Source organism: Anopheles coluzzii, chromosome 3, assembly GCF_943734685.1.
Source record: "Anopheles coluzzii chromosome 3, AcolN3, whole genome shotgun sequence".
Lineage (NCBI taxonomy): Eukaryota > Metazoa > Arthropoda > Insecta > Diptera > Culicidae > Anopheles > Anopheles coluzzii.
In genome coordinates, this window is record NC_064671.1 from 7,550,649 (window position 1) to 7,575,844 (window position 25,196).

The following is a 25,196-nucleotide window of genomic DNA, read 5'->3' on the forward strand; positions in this document are numbered from 1 at the left end:
GTCACCAGCACTGAAGCAAGTGAGATTTGAGTAACGGTCGTTGGCGTCGATACCTACATATCTGACCGCACAACCGGTTATATAGAGTTTTACTCGGAAAATTAGAAGGCTATATAGGTCATGATAAGATGAAACTTGTCGAAACACATTGCAAGAAAAGGACAGCAATATAATGATGAGTTGTAATACGCCATCTATTGAGCAAACTAATGAAACTATGGAGATTTCGTTTTTTTCTATGAATTTTCGATTTTCCAGTAGTTTAAGCTTAATCTGTGGCGCTTGGCGCTTCCTCCAACTACTCAAGAGTAACACCATCTACCATTTCTGCGAGACACCGTTTTATCTTCAAGGCTCACTAAATTTTGATATGGAACAAATTGTCAAATCGTGTGTCGATGTATTAGTGAGGAAGAACACCATAAGCTCTGCTGATATATAAACTCACTTTGGATGAATCGGTCTTTCTGGTCACTCTGACTGCCGCATCAGCGTCGGCTAGGAATCGTTTGTGGCGCTGAACATCGACCGATGTGTCAGTGATGCCCCACCACCAACAACAACACCAGCAACAGCAGCCGAGGAAAACGCATGCAAAGTGGCGTTGCCAGCAGCAGCAGCAGTGGAGAAAGAATTGAAAGAAGTTGAAAGAACTGGTACCCACCCAGCTGCCAGAACAGAACGGTGTGGTGTGGTTGTGTTTGAGGGTCTTGCTCCTGTGTTTGCTCGCCGTTTTCGGTACAAACGCTCACAAAACAATCTTCGCAAAAGGTACAAAAGAGGGTGTGAAAACCAAGCCTGTCGAGAAATGGGAAAAATAAGTTGAAGGTAATTAAGAGGTTTGTGCATTTCCGACGGATTGCGAATGATGCAGATGGCTCGCTGAGCGAAGAAAAAAATCCATGTCCGCTGGAATTGGCCCGAAGTGGTTTTGAAAAAGAAAGCCACCTTTCCCGTGTGTGTGTCCTGTAAAGGAGGCGGACCGTTTACACTTACAGCATACGTGCGAGTGTGTGTATGTGTGTGTGTGTGGACACGTGCGTGCAGAGCAACAGTGCGTGCGTTTTCCATCACGAAGGGAAAAACTCGACACCGCACCATCGTCCCCCCTCCCTTCCCCGTTTCTTTCCACAATCTTCCGATCAAACGAGCAACGGGCGTTTTGCGGTAGTGTGCGTAATAGCCTGCCTGGCTCGGTATGTGTATGTGTGTGTGCGTGTCCGTGTGCGGTGCTGCTACTGCTGCCTTCTGCCTGTGTGTGCGTGAAGACTGTGGTGACGTGCGACGAAGAAGAAGCGGAGCAGGCGAAGAAAGCGAAGGTAAAGCAAAACCGTGAAAGAACGATGGCAGCAGCAGCAGCAGAAAACGGAATGATGGAACAGTAGGGAGGAAAACTTCAATGAGAAGAAGTGACGGCAGAGAATCACTGCAACGACAAACGACGATCAAGACGATTCTCCTCCAGCTCCAAGACAAGTAGGCTTTGCAATGTTTTAGCAGCGGACAACAGTCGCGCCCTGGCCAGCATAAACACAGAGCATCAAAAGCCATGTAAATTGTGTCAAGAAAGAGGCATTTTGTCCAAAAACGGTTCGGGTTTCGCGGACGTCTCAAAGAAGAACCAAAAAAAATCGTTCGCTTATGCGTACATAAAAAAGTGTTTGCTCTTAAGAAACAAATATTGAAGTTTTTTCTTCTGTATTTCTGCAATTCTCTCTTTTTCGCTCCGTCTCACCCGAATTATTAACCCTTTTCCTTTCAGCAGGAGAAAATTCGGAGCAATGTGCAGTGTTTGAAGTGAAGCAAAAAGCTCGCTCGGAAAAAAAAGTCGGGAAAAGTGTTGTTGTAAGTGGAAAGCGACAGCAAATAAAAGAAAGAAGGAAAAACACAGTGCTCCCCTCCCCCCTTTGAATCTCGTTTCCAAAAAAAGGGGCAGAAAATCTATGTTGCGATTCGCAAGCTGTGTGCGTGTGTAGCTGTGTGTGTGTGCGTACGTTCCTGTGCGTGTGTGTGCGTCTCGGGCTCTGTGTGTGTGCGCTTTTATCCTTGTGTGTGCGCGCGGGTACGCGTGTCGGATAACAGGGGGCCAGTTTCCTGGAAAATCTCGGTCAACGGTGGTGTGTTTTCTTTTTGGCTCATCGCCGTGTGCGTGTGTGCGTCTGTAAAGGGGTGTGTGTGTGTGTGCGTTTGCTGTGTAACAAGATTTACAGCTGTGTAAAATCCAGCACACCCAGCAATCTCATCAAGTGTGCAAGTTCCCTTCATACTACCTGTGTGCGTACCTGTGTGCGTGTGAGTGTGTGTGTCGCGATGTAAAGTGTGTGTGATCCGTTTCGTTCCAGTTATATTTTTTTGTTCTTTTTGTGTCGCTTTGTAAGCGATAAAAGTGTATCCTGAGTGTGGTGCCACACAGCGACGAGGGTTTCCTTTTCTTCCTCCCCCCTTCGAACACCCCGTGGGAAAGAAGCAAAAATAAAAAATGTGCCAGTGCAGTGAATAGAAGGATATTCGATTGTGCTGTGGTGTCTTTTTCCTTATTCCTCCCACCATCTTCTTCTTCCTCTTCGGCCGTGCCCGCTCGATGGATGCAAAAATGGTGTTCCGCAGCAGTAGTGTGTGCACATACTGCAAAGAAGCAGTATAAGTAGACATCAACATCCCGTTGCAGAAGCGGCAGCAGCAGCAGCAACATACACACACGTGTGTCGGCTTGTACGCGGATATCGGAAACAGGGCAGGCGACGACCGTACGCTGTCGAGACAGGATAATAAGGCAGCCACAGCAAGAGAAAAAGGACACAGAAGGCGGCAAGGCGAAACAACGAAATCCGGGGCTGCGGCGAATAAGGACTTTGGAGGCGAATGTGAAGGATTGTGTGATGTAAGTAACTGGCTGTGTGTCGGTATGTAAGTGAGTGTTGAAATTGATTCTCGGTTCATTCCCGCATCCCGCACAAGTAAGAATAGTTCAGCTGCATTTTCAATGAGCAAATTAAGATTATTCTGATGCTTCAGGGATTGGGGTGGAGATGTTCCAAATCTCTCTCTAAATAAATGAAGTGAATGTCTGCGAAATGTACACGGGTTTTTAAGACTTAATGACTTATCTTTGCAATTACACTCGTTTTTGAGCCGATTTTCGGTTTTCAAATTTTGCTCAATATGGAATTCAACATCTATTCATGATTATATTGACTTATATACATCTTCTAAGACCCCTTTTTATTGAAAAGAGACGTAAATCATTGCCCCAAACAAAAATATAAAAAAGAACTATGCAATACTTGGTACATATGTAGTTTAATTTGAACTAAGAACAAACTTACTTTCCACATTTTGTCAACTATCGTTTTTATTGGACTGATCCATTTATATACTTGAAATTTGTGTATATTTATTTGTTAAACTAATAACATGTGTTTACAGTTTTCTTTAAGTTGTATACATAATTATAAACATTGCAAGAAACTCCTCATCGATTATCTCCTTTTCGAAAAGAACGTTTCCAACCACAGCCCACTGGCTGCGAAGCTCTGTTCTCCACCATTTGCACCATTTTCTCGATATTTTTCCAATAATTTTGCTCTCATTAAATGGAAATAAGGTTCTTTTTTTGTTGTTGGGTGTGTACGATTCTTCTGTTTCTCTTTTGAGCCCTCTCAAGAAATGTGCCTCAGTGTGCTTCCTGTGCGTCCGAAGCAGCAGCAGCCCTGCCCCTGGTGGTATTTGTTTGCTGATCTTTCCACCGAGCATTCTAAAAAGCATTAATGCCCCAGCGGTGGCAGCAAAATCTGACCCAAAGCAAACCCGACGAAAACATCGGCCAAAAGCAAACATCAACAATGAGAATGGGAAGGAAACAACCTGGCGGTCCCGCTGGAAACACTAACACAGGTAGCACAGACGCACACACACACACGCACTCTAACGCACGCACACGGTCAGGTGTGCGTATAATTGAGTGTATGTGTGTGTTTCCACCATTCCACCCAGAACGGAGCAGCACAGTACCGCGGCACTGTTTAATGCTGCTTGAGCCTCTGCCCTCTGTCTTTCGCGGTGGAAAAGTGGTAATGTGGTTCTTGTTCTTGGCAGGCAAGAGATCACTCCCCCGGTACGATCGGCAGCAGCAGCATCGCAACGACCAAGGGGGCCCACAGAGATCGAGAAAGGCTCCGGAGCAGGAATATAGAGCCAAAGAAGGGAAGAAGGTCGAAAAGTGCGGCCGACCCGGCCGTGTGCTTTTGGTTCATCATCATCTTCCCCGTGTGTGTGTGCGCGCGCTGGAATGGTAGAAGGGAAGGGTTTTGGTTTTTTCAGCCGTCTTTTTTCGGCATCTTCCATTTTTTCGACGTTCACCCGTTTGGTGGGTGAGGAAAACGGTGGGGTTTGAGTTTATGCTGCCCGGCGGCGTCTCGACATTGGCTCCATCCTGTTTGGGTTTTGTTCTGAGACGGGCTCCAGCTCCACCAACTACTCTTCTACTCAGCTGGAGTGAGCGGAAAAGAGCAATAAAGTCGTTGTCTTTATCTCTCTCTCTCTCTTCCTCTTGCTTTTACACAAACACGGTCCTGCTGTGTGATCCTGGTTTGATGCCGCGCGGCCACCTTGGCTCTCTTCGTTTTCTGCTTTTATATTAAACTCTTGAAGGGAACCGGGGGGCCCAAACATCTCAATTGGTCACCTGTTATTATGGCGGGTGCGTCTATTTTATGACTATTTTTTACGGTAAGAATTGATTTTGAATGATTTTTAGAGAATTAAAATGGGGATTAGATTGATTACTTCAACAGTATGGACCCCGAACAACTCCAAAAGAGGCGGTTTTGTGTGATATTGCAATGTCTTCGAAATGTTTACGTTAGTCACAATCACACATTTGATTCATCGTTTATTTAATTGTATATTGTCTGCTTAGTGCGATATTTATTACATAAAAGTTTTCTCGTTATGTTTTCTTCGAGTTTTGAACCCAGGACTGATTTGTTATGAAGCGTTACCTGTAACCGCACGGTCATCGGACTGATTCCACGATGTAGACATTAAATAAGCAATATAAAGCATCCTAATGCAAAATTGGAAAGCAACAAAATTGTAGCTTTATTAACTATTTGCAGAACATAGTTAACTTAATTCAAATAATTCGGATATATTATATTATCTACTTTCATTATAATTTGTTTAGGGTAATTGTATGAAAATATTATAAAGTTGTTTACACCCCATTCCGAGGGTTAATCGTTTAGAATCCGAACGCACATTCGATCGACGAGAGTGCGGTGGTGTCCCACTTGATTAGGGAGGAACGGGTGCGAACCCCTTGTTGGTTACTTCTGGCACTGCGGCTGCTTCTGTGTCGGTTCTTCTGTTTTGCTGCAGTTAATCGACGATGAAACACATCACACCATACTTCTTCGATGGCCTTTCGTTCTCTCATTCGATTCCTTTACTGTCCTTCTCTATCTCTCTCTCTCTCTCGTTCGCTCACCCCTTTTGGTGCATTCGATCGCTGGGTGCAATGTGAGTGCAACGGTGTGCCCTTGCGCACGTTAAGCCGGTTGCGTGTGCGTTCCGATCTCGCGGTTCTTGGGTGCCGATGTATCTCTGTCTGCGCGCGTATGTGTGTGTGTGTGTGTGGTTGTGTGTGGATGATGCTACACAATGCCATATCGTCTTCGCGGCTTACGGTCAATCAACCCGTATCGTTGGGCTCTCTTTCTGCCGTCCCTGTCTCGCTCAGTGTTTTTCCCTCATCGCATGTGCTTTGCTTTGCTGGTTGCACTTGATTCGGCGTCCGGCACAGTATGTATGTGCCCGGCTGCTGGAGGGAATGAGCAATGGAAGCAACATATGAGTTTGCTTTTGCCATCATGTACATCGATCTACCCGATTCCTTTGGATTGAGGATTGGGGGAAGTCTGTGTGTCTGTGTGTGTGTGTGTGTGTGGTAGAGCGAGAAAGGGAGTAGGAAACCGGACAACGATTGAACCTGTTTGGCGGATGGAATGGGGGTGGAAAAGGAGATGTGATTCCATTAAAATAATAATGGACATTGCAGAAGAAGGAAACCAGCGAGCTTTGAAAAGCGGGGAAGAAGTTGATAACAGAGAAAACTGTTCCCCAAAAACCTCCCGCTCCTCCTCCTCCTCCTCCTCCTCCTCCTGGTTGGGCGAAAACTAAGCAAACATTTCGAAATCATTGAGTTTTTCGATTTTCGCTTTGCACAGTATCGCTTCCTCTCTGTTTCATCAGACACACAGACACATTAATGCCAGTGCTGACGATGATGTTGTTGTTGTTGTTGTAGTTGATGATGATGATGATGATGATGATTATCATAAAAACCAAGGGAGGTTAGTGTTTCGACTCCAACAAATCCCTTCCTCTCTCCGCACAGAGGGAAACATATGAAACGAAACATATTTGTGAACACAAAACAAACAGCAACAAAACAATCTTTTCCCCCCTAATGAACATGTGGCGGGGAAGGAGAGGACAATCGAGGGAGGAAAAAGTTCATTCTCCGCAAATTAAATCGGCGGGGGATGGGTTTCAATGAATGAAATCAAATGCCCAATTACCCAAAAAATGGTTTCGTCCATATGTGAGAAGAGGATCGTTCGAGAGAAGAAGAGAGAAAGCAAGGGCTGAGGCAGATCTGCGGGGTGTATCACCAGGGGGGGGGGGGGGGGCGAGATAAAAAGAGAGAAGCCGGTGAAAACACTGTGTGTGTGTGTTGTGTTTTGCGTTGAAGGGTTTTGAAGGGAAAGGGTTGGGCTGATTTCTTTGGCCTCTCTTCTAGCTCGGTGCTGCTGTGTGTGTTTGTGTTTTGAACAGCCAAAAATAGCCCCCGAGTGTACTGGGGGCAGAGGGCCTACGCAGCCGTCTGTGTGAGGGACGGAGTGTGTGTGTGTGTGTGGAGCCTCGTGCAGCATAATTCTTTCATGTATTCAACATTCAATGGGGCACACATGTTGATATGATTTGTGATCGAACGGTCGGAATGAATGCACGGCTTATTGAGGCACTAATCCTATCTATTGGGAATTCATTATTGTAACAATGAAGTTCATATAGGATTGATGATTGCTTATGGAGTTTTTTTAAAAATCTAACTAGGTTGGGAAGCTCTGACTTTGAGCTCTTTAGGCATTGAAGGAAACCCTGTTAGTAACTAAATAGCAGAAAAAAAAACAAGAATAGCAGCAGATGGGAAACCTTACAAGAGCACACTGTCCTTCTGTGCCTGCCCACACAGGCTAGAACCACAGACACGCTCGGTTACTCTGTACGGGTGCAATTTTCAAAGCAAACATTAAAACGCGGGCGCGCGAATAGTAAACGCAGGCGGTGCAAGAATACGCGCCGGGTGCGCTCATACTGAGAGAGAGAGAGGGATCGAAGCAGCCAAAGAAGTTTGCAACTTCTCTAGTCACCCCGGGGTGCAGGCCCGCGCGTTAATGCCTCGTTCCGTGTAGTGTGCGTAGAGTTGCGATCTTTTGCTAACAAAGCGAAACGCTGCTCTCTCGCGTAAAACACGGCCCTGCCTTTGTGCGTGTGTGTGTGTGTGAGCCTTGTTGTCTTCCCGAGACACCCCTGATGATGGTGGTGGACTCTCGTTTTGGTGTTCCTTCCCCCCGGCGTGTACACACATTCGGCGCACGCAGGTTTCCGCATCAGCAACAGTTCATCGCTCGATCGCCGATGACGGCGTGTGTCGGTGGCGATCGGTGCGCCCGTTCGGGCGTGTGGCAGAAGGGTTAGCGAGGAAGCAGAGAGGGATTCGGGGTGACGCCGAGGGGGTGACTCAAAGTGTCGCGGGTGCAGAAGACACGGGCGCGGGCATATGGTTGTCAAAGATCGTCAGGGTTGGCGAACTCCGCGGAGTTAAGAGTGCGTAAAGAATTAAAAAGGTTATTTTTTTTTAACGATCGGTAGTGTTTTTGTTCGTGAATAGGACATTTTTGGAGTTAAAGTTTGGACTGAATCCATTAGATAAAATCAACCATAAGTCTAATAAGCCTTTGGGTGTATTTCTGAGAAATTATTGGTTGGCTCTACTCAGGAACAAAGTCCCAAAATTCCTTCTTTTTAGCCCTGGGGCTATGAATTTTTGTATGTAAATTCATATATTGCGGATTAACAACTTCATTTGATTTATGTTTTTTAGCTGAAGGATTTTTTTTTTTGCAAACCAAAAAGCCATGATTGATTTTCAAACCAAAAAGTTCAATCCTTTGCACTTCAGTAGCGCCTGAAGTTTAGGCGCTTTTTTACCTCAGCCTGAAACGTTTTCTTATCATTGACGGCCCGGAAATGCTTACGCTACACAAAAAGACTAACGATACAGCGTCGCAGTAGTTAGCAACGTCAAAAATGTCGGTTCTAGTCATGAAATACTAAAAACTTGTAAATTTTGAACTTCATTAATTGTGCAGAACTCTTACAATAAATAGAAAAATAGAAATTAAACCTAATAAGAGAAAATTTGTCTCACTTGTCTTCGTTTTGGTTTTGGGAGTTGATACACGATCCGTTCACAGACGCGCTACAGATGTCAGTGCGTCTATCGATTGCACCATCGAGCTGTTCTTTGTCACTGAAGATTCAAATCCAATATAAGCGTGTGTGGGGCTGTAAAAAAAAAAGTTGTTAAATTATTCTCCAAATGTATGTACCACATGCTCATGCATAAAAGGAAAGGCCGCCTAGTTGGTTACAATTTTTTTTTTATAAAATAAACAGATACGCGTGAAAGCGGGGGTAGTTTATTTTTACTTCCGCTTTTCCTGCCATCGATAGTTTATGATGCGTTTAATCCAATTACACACCCTTTCCACCCACTTTCCACTGTGCTGTGCCTCCACCCCCTGCCCCCTCCCTCCTGATCCCTCCATTCGCGCCCCTTGATCATCCATTTGACAGCCCTGCCCACCGCTAGCCGCATGGGGGCCCACATTGCTTATCGGTTGGCAGCGAATGGCTTCGATTTTGGTTTTGGTTCATCGGCCGCGCGCTCGGATGACTGTCCGAGCAGTGTTTTTCGTGTGACGATGGGGAGGCATAGTTGTGGGGTGTGGCAGAAGGAGAAGAATGGAGGACCCCGTTGGGGTCATTCATTAGTTTGTTCAATGCGGTGCAACTAAAAAAAAAACTTAATATACCCAACGAACGAACGATCAAAACGAGACCAATTATATTCGTAGCTACAAGCGCATTTTTCTCTTCTGTGTGTGTGTTGTTGTGTCGTTTTTTTTATTTCCTTCTATTTACCCCCAGTGCGCGCGTGGTCATTTTCCGGGTGCTTAATGCCCTTTAGCCGAGGTGATGCCGCATCGTGTGTGTGTTGGTTGGCATTGATTTTTAAGAGTTGCTGTTAAAAACTTAAAGGATAGCGTGATACATAGTGTACTCCAAAGAGGGGGGGGGGGAGGGGGGGGGGAGGTTAGTGGACAGGTGCTTCTGAGGGTGACATAAAATACAAACACACGCAAATACCCCTGTGGGTCAGTCTAGAGGGCGCCAAAGCTGACAGTATTTATAACCTCGTTGCACGTTTGGAGAATGCTTGTATGCAAGAATTTAAATACAATGTTTGTTTTGTTTATTTTTCTACTACGCTTGACTTTTGAACCTATTTTTCCTTATCGCTCGTTTGATGTTTGAATGGAAAATAAGTTTTATTTACACAGCGTTGCACTGTGTTGCTGTTCCTGAACGAGAATGATGTCAAACGAGAGCTGACTAATGACGTTCGCTTTGCGTTCGGGAAGATTATAAAAAAAAACAAAATGCCTTCTCCGCTCGGAAGCCTTATCATCTGTTTTGGGGTTGAATATGGGTAGGGTTGGGTAAGGAATCCTGCACCAAACAAGCACACACACACACACTCTACTACCAATCGACAAGGTATAGGCATTGGTTGGTAAGCCGACAGCAATCCGTACTTTTACACATGTTTCACCATATCATGTATCATGGTTTTCCTCAATACACCCCACCCGTCTCTTTGCAATATCTGCAGAGTGCCCTGGGGTGTATTTTTGTGAAACACAACAACCAAAAAAAAAAAAGGGTAAAACGTTTCACCTAGACGTCCAATCCCGCTGGACATTCGGTTTGCATGCCAAATGGTTTTCGGTGGCCAATATTTCCATCTGCTCCCCCATTGGTGCCTAGTTAGCGGTTGTGTGGCTCTGATGTGGCTCTCTGGTGGCTAGCTGGATCGATATGCATTAGTGCATTTGGCCCCACCAGCAGCAGACTGCGTCACTGCTCCCCAGCGAGTGATACGGCAGTGTATACTGCTTTGTTGGGCTGTGTACACCTTTTGACGGCGTTGTCGTCCACCTCGTTTACCTGCTGCTGCTGCTGCTGCTGGGGGGATCGCGTGTCACTCGACACAAAGATTCCCCCGCAAAAAGATGTGGCAAAGGAAAGCAACACACAAAAAAGGTGCAAAAAACAGAGCGAACCAAAAAAAAAGAAGAGAAAAAGCTAAACCCTTTAGGGGAATGACGTTAGCGCGCATGCAAATGGAAAATGTGCAAAGCTAGCGCGTTTTGCGGATGGACCAATTTCCTAAATTGTATCAAAATTCATAAAATGAAATAATAAGAAAAGAGAGCAGAGGAAAGAAAACGTGCAAAACGAAGCGAAGAAAAGCAACAGCAGTAGAAGCCAAGTGTAAATCATTAAAAACTAAAAAAAAAAATAACCGAGTTGTGCGAAAGTGGTATGTAAAAGCAGAAGAAACAACGGAACGGGAGTAGGAAACACACAACAGGGAGATAAGAAGCAACCATGAGAGCAAACCTCATGCCCGGTGGTAGAGGTGAAATTGAAGCTTTTACTCGATTCGTTAAGCAGTAATAATCCTTAGTATTTGCTGCGTGTGTGTTGCCTATGTGATCGTACGTCCGATAGCATTGGCAAACTCTTTCAATGTTTGGCATTTTTCGCAAGCAATTTGTGTTTTATGTTGTGTGGAAGGTGAAAATTAGCACATCTCTTACCTGCAATGCAATGCCACTCATTAATCGGCTTCCAAATGACTCTGCGTGGCATTGAAATTTGCACACCCAATCCCTGCACCCTGCTGGATGGTTTGGTTCATTGCCAATCAATCGCACGTCGTTGCGCATGTTTTGACAGCTTCGCTTGGGTCACTGGTGCATGCCGCCGATGCCGCCGCCGCCACTACACTTTCACGAGAAAAGGAGACACGTCGAGTGAAGTTGACCGAGGCGACAATCGGAGGCGACACGACACCAGGGCACACAGTGTGTGAAAGATAAATAAAACAGAAATATCCAGTCCTCCCCTCCCCCCTTTCGGTTGGGTGGTGGTGGCGGTGGGGCACACGAATGTGAAGGACGCGTGCGGTCAGTTGTTCGCTTCTCGCTTCGGTTGAGATGTGTTTCTTTATGGTTTGCTTGGTTTTGAGTGTGTTATCTTCATCGCTCTCGTATTGCGCTCACTGATGACCACGACGACGACGACGACGGCGATGGCACGCTGCCGGTTCATTGCCAAACTTTGGCCAGTTCATTTGGATCTTTCCGTCTTTCGCACTCATCGCACGTTACACTTTGACTTGACCAGCCGAGACGAGTGGCCTTTAGCTAATGAAAGAAACGGCGTAAACTTCGTTAAGGCTATGAATATGTTAGGATCATTAAAGACTTGCAAAAGCTACTCTTGTTATTTTGTGAGTTTTTTTTAGAGAATTTAGCGGAAGCAATAATTTGGTTTCACTCAAAAGACGATTAATGGCTTCAATTTGTCACGTAAGGCTTGTGGATGTAGCCACGCAAATGCTTTTATTGGTTTTTGATCTGCTGTCACAAAGGACAGCTCGATGGAGCAATCGATAGACGCAGTAGCATCTATAACGCGTCTGTAAACGGATCGTGTATCAAATCCCAAAACCAAAACGAGAAGAAACGCGAGACAAAAATTATTGAGATATCTATAAGAAAAGAGAGCTGCTGCAGCCCGTTGTGTTTTTATTAAATGATTCATCAATTATTAATGAATTGCCTGTAACTACTGATTGCTGTCTTCCTGTAACAGATTGAAAGTTAAACCCTTCTGCTGCTGCTGGTGTGGTGCCGTTCCCCATTTGCTGTTAACTTTTCCCTCGTAACCGACTTTTTTCCAATTTTCTTCAACCGTTTACTTTGGGGCCTTCCCGGGATCACAGCTACGATCCACACACACACACACGGACATTTAAACAGTGTAACATCTTTAGTTGCAATCATAAAAATTAGAAAACCTTCCACGCAATAGTAGAACACCGAACGGGAACTCTGGTGGTGGTGCTGCTGGCCTGACTCGCCCGGCTTCTGCTTCTACCCACCAATGTTGCTCTTGTTTGATGGTGCACATAATGGTCACAGCGACGGACCCCCACACGGGGTGGGGTATGTTGAATGCGTCAGCCAGCATCTGGTGGTAGCTCTTTCCCTCCGTGCACGAAACAGAGCGCGCGCTCTAGTAGAAAGGGAGCAAAACGAGAACTGATGTGCGAGAAATGATGTGTGGGCCCCACACCACACACACACACACACACACACACACACACACACATCCACGATCAGCACTGATTCCTGCCCTAAACTGGCAGATAGAACCCCCTAAGTCGCCCCTCACTCCCTCCCAATGGGCAGGTGCGCGCACTTTGAACGGTTTGCGTCAAGTAAAGGAGTGTAATGAGAGAGTAAAGAAAGAAGAGGATTGAAGAGAAGAAGTGTGCAATATTATCTTGGAATGTTTTGCCCACCGGGATAGGTGGTGTTTCCCCGCTCTATATGTAAGAGAAGGAAGAGTTGATTGACACTAGTTGGGTCAGAAGTTATCCATCAGCCCTTTTTAGTGTCATCCTCATGATGTGACGTCATCTTATGCGAAGAAATCCGGTTCGAAGGACCAAAATCGAATTTTAATCTTTATAGAAGCAGTAAGCATTTTTTGTTTATTATTTTTTGTTTTTTTTATTCTGTTTAGACATTGATTGCGTACAATAATTCTAAAAAATCATTAAAAATATAATTAAATTTATATAGATGGCTTAATACAGGTTTTTAGCTTCCCACTCAATCCGTTTTAGTTGTAACTTCAAGGGAAAAGAATCGCGCAGCCTGCAACCGGCTTGGTGTGTAATGCATACGGGTGTGCGCGCGCGCGCACTGTCTTAATACCCCCACACCTCTAGCTATCTTACCACCCCCCTTTCCTCCTCACCTTCCCCAAGTGTGTGTGTGTGTGGGTCGCCGGAGAAAAGAGGAAAGAATCCCCGTTAGACGGTGATGTGTGTGGTGTGTGGTGTGTGTGTTTGTGTTTTTATATGTTGCGGGGCTCATACGATCCATCGATAGGTATTCGAACGTTTTCTTCTGTCCGCCGTTCTCCACACCAGAGAACTCAACCAAATGGACAACAAAAAAAAAAAAAGAAAGGGTTGGAAAAACGGGGATGAACCGGGAGAAGGATGCTCCCCAGTCAGTGAATATCGGTAAAGAGTCGGCGACTTACGGAACTTTTTGCGCGCACTTCCTCTACCACCTACTGCCCCAGTGGTCTTGCGTGGCGTGCGGGTTTTGCGGCCGTAACGTTTTTATTGTTGCTCCCGTTTTTTTTTCAATACGGCATCGGCACTTTTATAACGTCGCCGTCGTCGTCATCGTGGGCCGGCCGCGGTTTCGATCTTTCTGCTGTGTTTCCTGCTGGCATTTTATTTTATTGTTAGTATTGCTCGCGGGGAGGCAAAAACCGACCGGTCATAAGCGATTTTGCTCGTTGCTCTTTAACTGGCTTCTTTAAGAAAAAGCGACCATCGTGCGCGCTTTGGTGGTTGAGAAGATACATTTTTCTACCTCTCATTCATCGGAAAATGCATTGCATCGAAAGTATGCAGCAGCAAGGAACGCCCCGATGTGTGTGTGTGCTTGTATGTTGGGTTTGTTGTTTAGAGCATTTACCGTTAATGCACGGGATTATTTTCATGTTTGTTTTATGGGCTAGTTTATGGGTATTTTCTAAATATCTCCGCCATGGTGTGGTTCCGATGTGTGTTGTGTGCGCCCGCTCCCCTCCCTCTCCAAATGGTGTGGTGCGCGGTTGAATGCATTCTGTTTTCGCTCACCACCAGTTCTCTCTGTGTGTTGTCAGAGCTCGACGTAAAGATGGCTGGACAACAACCATTTGCTCCTCTAGCTTATTGATTCATTTCTGTGAGCAATAATTATGCAAAAGGTTATGATTCATGAGGTGATGAAATGTGTGTGTGTGTGTGTGTTGGTGGGGCACGGTTTCGATCGAATAATTTAGAACGCAGGTTAGATGGGAAGGTTTGGATCAGTGCCAAAGCCTTGTGTGTTTAGCATGTTCTGTGTCTCAAAACGAGATGAATTTTTGATTATGTGTTGTGCCTATCCTATGCTCAGATATGTTTGACTTTTTTAGTGTAATTATGAAATCAAGCATCAATCTTGTCTCCATATGGCTCAACAGCAAACCCAAAACCTCGCCAGGGAAAAGCAGAGCGCATACGACACACAACCGTAACCAAAAAAACCTTTTGAATGTGGCTCCACCTATTTTTCCGGAAGATCGATTCTGCTCCGGCCAGCCAGAAGAAGGGGACCGGCCCTATAATTCGCCCTGCACGGCCATTCCCCGGGTCACAATTAAACTCACAAAAAAGACAGTCTCCACCAACCTTCATCGCGTAGAACGGAACGAGGTTTTATTGTTTGTTTTTTGAGACCGATAGGGTTACATTTTGGCTTTTGATTCCTTGGTGGTTTGGTTTCACAAGAGTTCGCAATCGGTTATAGCGTTGCAGAGTGTTTTTTTTATGATTTTACTACTGTATTACATCCGAGAAAGAAGAGTATTATTGGCACTGGTGCTTCTGTTTGTTTTATGGCGTTATGAAAGCGTTATATAACCTCGGGAGGTAAAGTAAACGAACTAATCGTTTGATTTTGTGCGAAAGACTTGAATCAATTTCACTTCAATACCCTCACAGTGTTCCCTGTTGAATATAGATTTTAATCGATGTTCTTTTTTGTTTTAGGTAAAACGAACGTTTTCTCGACGAAACTGCACACAAAACTTCTCTGCTGGAGGTGTGAAGAAAGGAAGAGAGAACAAGAGAATTGAAATGAGGCTGTAAAAAGAATCGCATCGAGAATACAGACACACACCAACACTATGACCGTTAGTGTACGGCACTGTCAGTCAGCGTTTGTTTTAGAAGCAGCAGCAGCAGCAGCAGTAACAGTAGCTCCGGCAACCCTTTGCACCAGGGCCGCACAACCGGCAGCTGGTCCGGCAGGATCGGGTCCCCGTTCGGCAGCCTCCGGGGAGCATGTTGGTTGCGAGCAGCGGTCGCCTGTTCGCGCACTGTGATGTCGTAGATATGGACTGTAACGCTGGCAACAGTAACGGTGGCAACGGCAGCAACAGTAACGGTGCTAACGGCGTCGGTGCTAACCTCTTCACCCGGCAGCACTCGATAACGGGGATCGGCGGCGGCGGCAACGGGTACTCGTTGCTGTTGGCAAACGGTGGTGCGCCAGTCGGCTCGTCCGGCATACCGTCCAGCAGCACCAGCTCGCTGCGGTGCGACAAGGTGAACGGTAACGCGTCGTCGACGATCCTGGGCAGCAACAGCATCATCGGCGGCGGCAGCAGCAACAATATCAGCAGCCTCGGCACGGGCGGGCTGACCACGTTTCAGCCGGCCCTGATTGGGCCGCCGTCCTCGCTGAAAACGTCCTCGCTGACCTCGTCCGCGATCCTGTTCGGGGGCAGCAGCGGTAATTTGAGCAGCATCGGCGGGAAACCGACGGGCACGGGCGGCGGTACGCACAAGTGGATCGGTTCGCTGTGTGATGGTGCTACCTCGATCGGGTACAGCAGCGGTAGCAGCAGCAAACTGAATCAGCAACTCCACTTCCAGCATCCTCAGCAGCAGCAGCAGCAGCAGCAACAGTTGCTTCTACTTCAGCATCATCAGAATAAGCATCATCATCCTCATCTGTCTCAGCAGCAACAGCAGCAGCAGGGATCTCATCCACAGCACCACCATCACCACAGCTTGCCGGTGACGACGAGTGGCCCCAGCGGTAGCAACATGCTGGACAGTCTGACCTTCCGGCTGTGCGATGTGGATGGCGCGGTGGCCAGCACCATGTCCAACCCGAACGGTGGCAACGGGGCAAGCAATGGAGCTTCCACGAACGGCAGTACGGCGGGGGGAGGCGGAGGAAGCATACTGATGGTGGTGCCGCCCCAATCGGGCAGCGGGAAACAGTCACATTCCTCCGCAATCAATGCCGGTGGTGGCGGTGGCGAGCGGCACTCGTACGCTTCCCATGACCATCAGCACCAGCAGAAAATGGTGGCAGCCCAGCAGCATCACCATCAGCAGCAGCAGCACCAACAACACAGTAGCAATACAAGCAGTAGTAGTAGCAATAACAGTGCTGCAATTGCCGCCGCGAGTGACGTCCCGATAAACTATAGCAAAATGACGCGCATCAGCAAGATGGGTCTCAGTGCCGATGCGGTCCATCAGCACCAGCAGCAGCAGCAGCACCATCACCACCACCATCATCATGACAGTTCGGCTTCGGTCTCGATACTGCCCACATCGTCCGCTGCCGCCGTGCAGCAGCAGCAGCAGCAGGCGCAACAGCAAGCCCTGCACAAGCAGCAGTTGCACCATCTGCGCAGTACGGTCGGCGGGAGCAGCGGTAATGTGGCGAAGGGGAATGATGCTTCCGCCGCCGCCAGCTACTGCAAGGTGACGCGCATCGGCAACATCACGCTGATGGACCCGGAAGACCAAACGATGCTGCCGTCGCACCTGCTGGGCAACAGCAGCAACAGCAGCACTACGGGCGGCAGCAGCGGCGGCAGCAGCAGCAACAACACGATGAAGAAGGACGAGGTGAGCTTGACGAAGGTGGCCAAGTTGGGACACTCGGTTGATCAAAAGGTGTGTGATTTGCAGCAACATTTCATTCAGCATCATCAGCACCAGCTGCAACAGATGCAGCAGCAGCAGCAGCAGCAGCAGCAACAGGGTGCACAAAAGCAACATGCTCAGCAGCAGCAGCAGAAAGAGCAGCAGGGTAATGGTGGGGAGGAGGTGCGAATAACGGAGAGCTTGGCACCGTTCGAGGTGCTGCGGCTGTACATGGACAAGCTGACGCAGTACGAGCATCACGAGATCTACAACTATCCGCGCATTTACTTCATCGGTGCGAACGCGAAGAAGCGGCGCGGGGCGGGCAACTCCGACTACGACAACGAGCAGGGCTCGTACATCCATATCGCGCACGACCACATAGCGTACCGGTACGAGGTGCTGAAGATCATCGGCAAGGGCAGCTTCGGGCAGGTGGTGAAGGCGTACGACCATCGCAACTTCCAGCACGTGGCGCTGAAGATGATCCGCAACGAGCAGCGGTTCCACCGGCAGGCGCAGGAGGAAATTCGCATCCTGAAGCATCTGCGGGCGCAGGACCGGTACAACTCGATGAACATCATCCACATGTACGACAGCTTCGTGTTTCGTAACCACATGTGCATCACGTTCGAGCTGCTGTACATCAACCTGTACGAGCTGATCAAGAAGAACAAGTTCAAGGGCTTCAGCATGCAGCTGGTGCGCAAGTTCACCCACTCGCTGCTGAAGTGCCTGGACGCGCTGTACAAGAACAAGATCATCCATTGTGATATGAAGCCGGAGAACATCCTGCTCAAGCAGCAGGGCCGCTCGGGCATTAAGGTGATCGATTTCGGGTCTAGCTGCTTCGAGAACGAGCGCGTCTACACGTACATCCAGTCGCGGTTCTACCGGGCGCCGGAGGTGATCCTCGGCGCCAAGTACGACATGGCGATCGACATGTGGTCGCTCGGGTGCATCGTGGCGGAGCTGTACACCGGGTCGGCGCTGCTGCCCGGCGAGGACGAGTACGACCAGATGGCGTGCATTATCGAGCTGCTCGGTATGCCGCCACTCAAGCTGCTGCACAATGCCCGGTGGCCGTCGCGCTACTTCGCGTACGACGGGGACGATCAGTTCCCGCACTACTGCTCGCTCAGCTTCCGGGAGGATGGACGGGAGGAAATCCAGGGTAGCTATAGCAAGCGGGGACGCTACCGCGGTGCGCCCGGCACGCGCGATCTCGCCAAGGTGCTGAACTACTGTGACGAGCTGTTCCTCGACTTCGTGAAGCACTGTCTGCGGTGGGATCCGAAGCGCCGCATGACGCCGCAGGAAGCGCTCAACCACAACTGGTTCCACCGGATGCTGCCCCAGTCGCCGCAGGTGGTGAAGGTGAGCGATGGCGGGTCGGAGTCGGCCGCCTCCACGACGGTTAGTAGCGGCACGGTGGCCGGCGGCAGCTCGTCCCACTCGACGGCCAGCTCGATCAGCAAGCAGCTGAGCTCTTCGATGGTGAGCGGCGGTGGTGGCACGCTGGAAAGCAATGCGGGAGGCAGTTTGGCGGCGGCGGCGGCGGCAGCGGCCGCCGGCACCATTTCCATGGGCTCCTAGCAGAAGAAAGCGCTCGCAGCGGCGGCAACCTCCTCGTCGTCCGGGGGGATGCCGGTGTCGTTGAAGAAAGTTTCCTCGGCACTGTCGCTGCCGGCGGGCTGCGGTATCGGCGGCGGCCTCAGCAAAACATCGCCCACGGCCGCCTCCTCCTCGCTGCTGTCGTCCGGCATTTCCAGCTCGATGATAACGCTGGCAGGGTCGATGCAGCAGCCGACCTGCCAGCGGCAAGCGACCTCACTGCAGGCCCTGCTCGAGGGGCGAATACTGGCGACGGGGCGCACGGTCGCCTCCCTGGGGTTGGACTCGTCCTTGGTGATTCACGGTAGCAAAGCGAAGGGTGACGGGGTAGTGGAACCGGGGCACGGGGAACGGAGAAGGCATCATCAGGCGTCCGACCACCAGCCGTCGACGGTTCAGCTGGCCGCCCTGGCCCTGGGCACGGTGGCGGACGGTAGCAGTAGCAGCAATAATCAACCACAACCTCCTCCTTCCACAACTCATCATCACGGCGGCCCGGCGGCAGGTGGTGAGCAGGGGGGAAGCTAAAACTACGGCGCGGTTAAGCGCGCGCAGTGCTTTTGTCTCCAGGAAGTCGTCGTCTTTCATACAGTAACGTAGGATAAATAATCGTGCTTAGCGAGGAGTTTGTGGCGGAGAAGGTACGCGCGGTCTCAGTTTAAGGTGCAAGCAAGCAAGCGAAACGGACGGTGTTTGCTGCAAAACGTGTGCAGAGAGCTTTTTCCGGGCGGAGCAATGTAGATAGGCAAATTGGGAAGCGAGCGGTCTAGCTATTGAAAGTGTGTTTGTGCTTGAGGGCTATTACGATATATTTTTTAGTTAATTTTCTCATCGTCTGAACAGTTCGATTAGAGCAGACGCGAATGGACAGAAGGACTACCCATGCTGCTGTTGCATGGGCAATTCCATGGTTACTTTGAATGGGTAAAGTAACGCACCAGACTTTTATGTAGCTTATTTTTTATTGAATTTGTTCTCAAACATAGCCAATGTTGGACACGCGTAATTCATGTCTTGTGATTTCTAATCCTCATCCTAATATTACATTTATCACACTGCCTTTTATGTTTAGTAATGGATTTGTTTTCCATGGATCGGTTCGTTTGGTCGATATATACTAAAAGGACTAAAAGCTGGGCGTGGCGAATTTCATCATATCCCATCCCCCGTTGGTCCGGGGTTAAAGGATCAACGGCATTAGACATCTGTAAAAGCCCGGGTATCTTTGTGCGCAAGGGGTAGAGCATAGTGAAGAGACTGTTTAAAGATTAACGAACAACTCAAACGCAGGACATTGACCATTGAAATGTCAACAAGTGCGTGTACCTACAGTAGAGCAAAACAGAACGATCTGCGTATAAAAGCAAACCAATACCAAAAAAATGAGTAAAAGTTGTGACGATTTTAAAGAGATTGAGCTTGGTAGTGTTGGAAATTCTTGACCAGCGAGGTGATTTATTTGGACCCATACTAACGAACGAATTGCAAAATTAGCCCCACCCCCGGAGAATGGGGATTGTCGAAATATCATTAAAAGAATAGGCTTTTTCCCCCACGCCCCTCCGCCGATGGGATGTACACGTTTGTTGTCAATCATTATTGTCTTAAAGGGTTGAGTGGTCGTGTAGAAGGACACTACGCTGCTTGTTAGCAAAATTAGACTGAAGAAAATGAAATGAAAAGGTGGGTGTGACGGGATCCGCCCGTAATGCCCGCCCTTTAGTACGCAAAACTAAAGTATGCTTATCATCCTAGCTAGAGCAATCGTTGTCGTCGTGTGTGTGCGTGTGTAGGAAATGTAGTTTATTTTAGTCTAATTCTCATTCCTATCGACACACAGGACATAACATAATTTGTACAATGGAATAGACTTTACGATCATCAACCCCGTTGCTCTCCCAAACACACACACATACACAACTATAGTATTACTTAGCTGATAGCGGAAGACCACACACATACGCAGCAACTTACTCACGGTCAACCTCAAAATGCTCAAATATTATCAAAAATCAATCACTATCACCCGTCTGCCCTTCCCACTTGTATTACACACGAGACACGTGGTAGACGCGCGTAAAAGACGTAAAACAAAACCCGCGTAAAGCGAAACTAACTGCCAATTAACGTATAGGAAAGAGCCACTCAATCGTTTAGAAAAGACACATTTCGTAGCGACAATTGGGTGTGTTACCAAGCGAGAAAGCCGAGAGGGTAGAAAGGAAGAAAAAAAAAAGAACACAACCAGACACATTAAATATGACAAATAATCCCCAAATGTTGTTTTCCGTATTTTTTTTTGTTGCTTTACTTTGCTTTGATTGTATAGCGCGACTGAAGCGAAGTAAAGCATGAAATAGTCCAACCGCTATTGTGGCGCAATATATTGTACGGATGAGCAAAGTACAGCTAAACGTTTAAAGTATTTAATCGCCTTCCCACACACACAGACACACACACGCCGGGTGGATCCGGATCTGTCTGTGGTTGCCAGCAATAAGAGATTTCGTATTTCATGTTCACTAGCTTTTTTTTTGTTTTGTTTTGTATTATGTTTACGCTCTGTGTACTTATGGTTGATTGTATGCAGATGAACTATAAACAGTGTAAAACCCCCCCGTCTAGCTGAAATGTGTCTCAACATTAAGTTTATTCACAATTTTGGAAGGAAAACAAAATCCATACAGATATGTGTTTCGTTCAACTACCAAACAATCAAATAATCACCCAAAATTCGCTTCTCTAATCGCACTGGTATGATATAAACCGATGATAACTGGTATGATAGATAATGAGGGAAACAGTATGGTATAAAGACAAAAGGAAAAGCACACACACAAATCGCAATATTTCGTTAAGAAGGGACACACGCCACAAGACACATCCATCAAATTATCAAATATTGTAACGGCTTCGCGAGGAATGGAATGCGCGAGAAGAAGAAATAGGTACATTTGTCGTCTGTATTTGCTGTGAGTGTTGTGTCCGTTTGTGTGTCCGCTGTGGTGTGATGGACGATTTTCTAGCCGCGAAACCGAAACTAAGTAATCAAAAGGACTGCACATTGTAAGCTAGAATGAATAGAGAAGTAATAGAACCTAGTAGTAGTAGTATAGTTTTTTTGATGGGAAGAAAGGGTGTTGAAGCCCTAAAGTAAGGGTTTGCGACGACCTGGAGAGGAATAGTAAAATTAGAAGTGACGAAACGGACAAACTAACTAAAGGAGAGCCACTGAAAACACTCTCACGCACTTGCCAGCCGCAAAAGCAAAAGTGCATTAGAACTGTAGAGAATGTACATCTCAACCAACACACAACAACACTACTATGCATGGGATAGTGGAAAGGAGCATAAGATAATTGTAGAGATCCTAACCGCATCAAATGAGAGCAACACGCTATAATTGGTAGATAAGGATGGACGGAAAACGCTATAGCTAATTTAGATGACGAACGTGTCACGTTGCAAGAAATAAGGCATGCTACTAGGCAATAAGGCAAAAAAACAAAAAAACAACATTGTAAATAAAGAGTAAAGTAGACTACTTTAGTGCAAATATTTCACGGTAACTATAAAACAAAACAAAAGCAAACAAACAAAACACTAATATGTAGCACGAAAGAAAAGGAAAAGGCTCTGGTACGAACAGAACAGTGCTAAACGGAAAAGCAAAAAAAGGATTGACAGTTGGACATTGGAAAAGAAGAGTAAAGTAAATTAAAGATAGCAAACGAGCAAAGAAAGTAATGAAAAGCCTTAATGTTTAAACAAAAAGACAAGATTTAGCGTAAAAATCAAACACGTGACATGAAGAATAATCTCAACGAAGAGGGGGTAGTGGAAAGGAACGGAAAAGATGGGACAAGGAGATGTGTGTTAACAAAAAAGGAGGAGGATGTGCGTAACTACTACAACTGCTGCTATCTCCCCAATTTACACCTTAGTTTGTTGTATTTTGGGGTTAGAAAGAGCGGTAATTCCATTCTTTTCCACTCTTGTTTCTTCATCCTGCTGTTCACTCTAAGCGCGACACCATTTATCATAACCGTTTCTAGACATTGTGATAAGTCCCTTTTCTACCTTGCGTTAGTTCAATGACAACCCACTTACTTAGTTCTTTACACTCAGTTACTTTATCACACTGCCATTTATAGCCTTGTTTTTAATTTTCACCAGCCGAAAACACGACTTAACAATGAAGTAGTGAAACTCAATTGATTCCATTCACCTAACAGGCGAAGAAACAGGCGCTCATTCTCCTCACACTCCTTCAGCGTGCGTGCGGAATGCGATAAGTTAATGCACTAATATTATTCAAAACGAACGTAGAAACAGTATGATCTTTTTTGCAGCGTGATCTTTAGATGTAATGTACATAAGTTAAGGTTTAGCATTTTAGTTACGACAACCTTTCTCTCCTACTGCGTGGTGTGGTGTGCTTCGTGTGACTCAGACTGACTGTACGTGTACTCTGCTAAGAAGTACGGGAGAAGATGTTCACTTATCCTAAGTTAGCAAATTGTCCTTAATACACACGACTTGTGGCGCATGCATGTGTAAAATACACTTGCTTACTTCACTTTATTTTTTACTTTTTGCTTTCAATATTCGATTCACTTTAGTTTCTCGGTGTAAGCGTGTTTGTGTTTTGTAAATGTGTTGCTGCTGAGCTTGTTCTTATGATTTTTTTTCTTCTAAAAACCACGACACATCCGTCGTTAGCGGTGTTCCGGTTTAAGATTCAAAATCGTAACTCATGTGAGAAAGTCCTATGTCCTCCGCGGGGTGGACAAAATATCGTGGTGCTTGAATGTAACAAGTGTGTTGTAAACATCCGTTTAAGATGTGATGAACTGTGTCACCATAGCAGTAGGACCGATAACAGAAAAAACAACAAAAAACATACGAATAATACTCTGTAATCATTTTGTGAGAAGAGCGTGGAAGCGTGAATAGCAAACATAAGGTGTACAGCAAATGATGATGTTGAGTTTGACTTAGATCCACATATACCACCACCTGCTGCTGCGAAGAAGAAGAAGCCTAATAATTGTCTTAATTGTGTGTGTATAGGAGTCGATTAAATCGCACATGCCTTAGTTTCCGTTGCGTTAAATTGAAACACAAAAAACGAAAAACCACGTGCCGGTCAGCAAAAACGACGCGACACGTGGCGTGGCGGAGTTTGCAAAAAACAAAAAAACTCTCCCCTGTTGCTTAATGCTTTGTTACTGTTACTGATGAAATGCACTCACTACACTTGTACTGTTTTTGGCTGATCTCTACCCTGCTACTAAACTCTACCCCATTAGAACATCAACTTTACCCCTTATATTACCACTGTTTGGCATACCTAATCATGTGTTCTCGGTGTGTGCGTGTTTGTAAAGCGAAGCGAAAATGTACTGGCAAGCAAAGGAAAACTTGTGTAGCAACAAAAAAAAGCAACAAATCGATATATCCTAAATTAATCAACCAAAAACAAAGAAGACGAGCCTCTCACGCATGAGAAGGAGAAGTAGAAAAATTAACAAAAATGAAATGCACACACCAAGAAGCAACGGTAATAATTCATTGAAGAGGAGAGTAGGAGGGAGTAAATTATGCATTTAGCCCCCCCCTACTGTGCGAGAAAAGAAGCATCATTGTGTGTGGGGTAGGAAAACATGTTTTCCATGTTACAAATTTAGCAAAAAAACCCAATCAATACGCACAGATAAAGTATAGCAATCAAACTATGTTTAGGGAAAGTTATTTCAAACAAATAAAGTAAAATCGATTGCAAAAAAACGAAGATATCCTGTTGGTTAGAAGAAGGAAACAAAACACAAAACTACACAAACACACACATAAACAAAGCACTAAAAACACGAGAAAACGCAATTAGATACTGGATGATGGGGAGCATACAAGCGATCTTTCAAAAAGAGATGAAAATAAGAGTGGTAAAGCAAAGGCATGAATACACACAGAACTGCACCACGTGCGCACGTGCTACACTGCTGCTGGTGACACGAAAATACCAAATCAGCAATCAGCTTAGAGAAATGCAAAACAAAAGCAAGTGTATTAGCTTAATGAAAAAAGGGAAAAGAAAGAGGATATAGAAGCAAAAAAGAAAACGTGATTCCGTGAACTTCCTTTCTCCTCTTAACCTTAGAGGATACAATGGGAACGAGATTTAATGCGTGAAGATGGGGTGAAGAAGAGAAGGGAGAAGGAGTGATCAAAACTATCGACATTTAGCGTAAAAAAAAACAATGTGCTAGCAGAGAAGCAAAAAGCTGCTAACGTGCTAACCGTATTGCAGAAGCATGGAAAGGATGTGCGAAGGAAACACAAAAAATAACAAATAATATTGATTTAAACACAGACACACACACACACAAACACAACAGTACAGAATAATATCTATAAGCATGAAGAAATCATAGTCATAGGCAAGAAGAAATCGGAAGCGAGACGGTGGAAGAGAACGGCAAGGCGAGCTGCTGGAAGTAAGTAAAGTATGTATAGTGAAAATGAAATATAAAAAAATGATAATATAAACAAAAGAAATTGTACAAGAAAACGGAAAGAAAACCGAAAAAAAGAAAAA

General features: G+C 46.3%; 1 protein-coding gene across 5 annotated transcripts; it reads left to right on the top strand.

Moving 5' to 3' along the window:
* The first annotated feature begins 496 nt into the window (after positions 1 to 496).
* On the top strand, positions 497 to 22,114 carry LOC120955311 (dual specificity tyrosine-phosphorylation-regulated kinase mbk-2-like). 5 transcript variants are annotated; one of them, XM_040376046.2, is made up of 3 exons: positions 497 to 828; positions 1,763 to 2,881; positions 15,086 to 22,114. In XM_040376046.2, exon 3 carries the CDS (start codon positions 15,380 to 15,382, stop codon positions 18,578 to 18,580), a length of 3,201 nt encoding a protein of 1,066 aa, XP_040231980.2. In that variant the 5' UTR covers positions 497 to 828; positions 1,763 to 2,881; positions 15,086 to 15,379; the 3' UTR covers positions 18,581 to 22,114. The 5 variants fall into 5 exon arrangements, with proteins under 5 accessions (XP_040231980.2, XP_040231979.2, XP_040231985.2 ...); XM_040376045.2 differs by having other exon boundaries at positions 497 to 771; XM_040376051.2 differs by having other exon boundaries at positions 497 to 771; positions 1,766 to 2,881.
* Positions 22,115 to 25,196: the final 3,082 nt, after the last annotated feature.

What these genes read in the sequence shown, in the direction of transcription:
- LOC120955311 (XM_040376046.2), top strand. Translation starts at nt 15,380, where the DNA reads ATGTTGGTTGCGAGCAGCGGTCGCCTGTTCGCGCACTGTGATGTCGTA.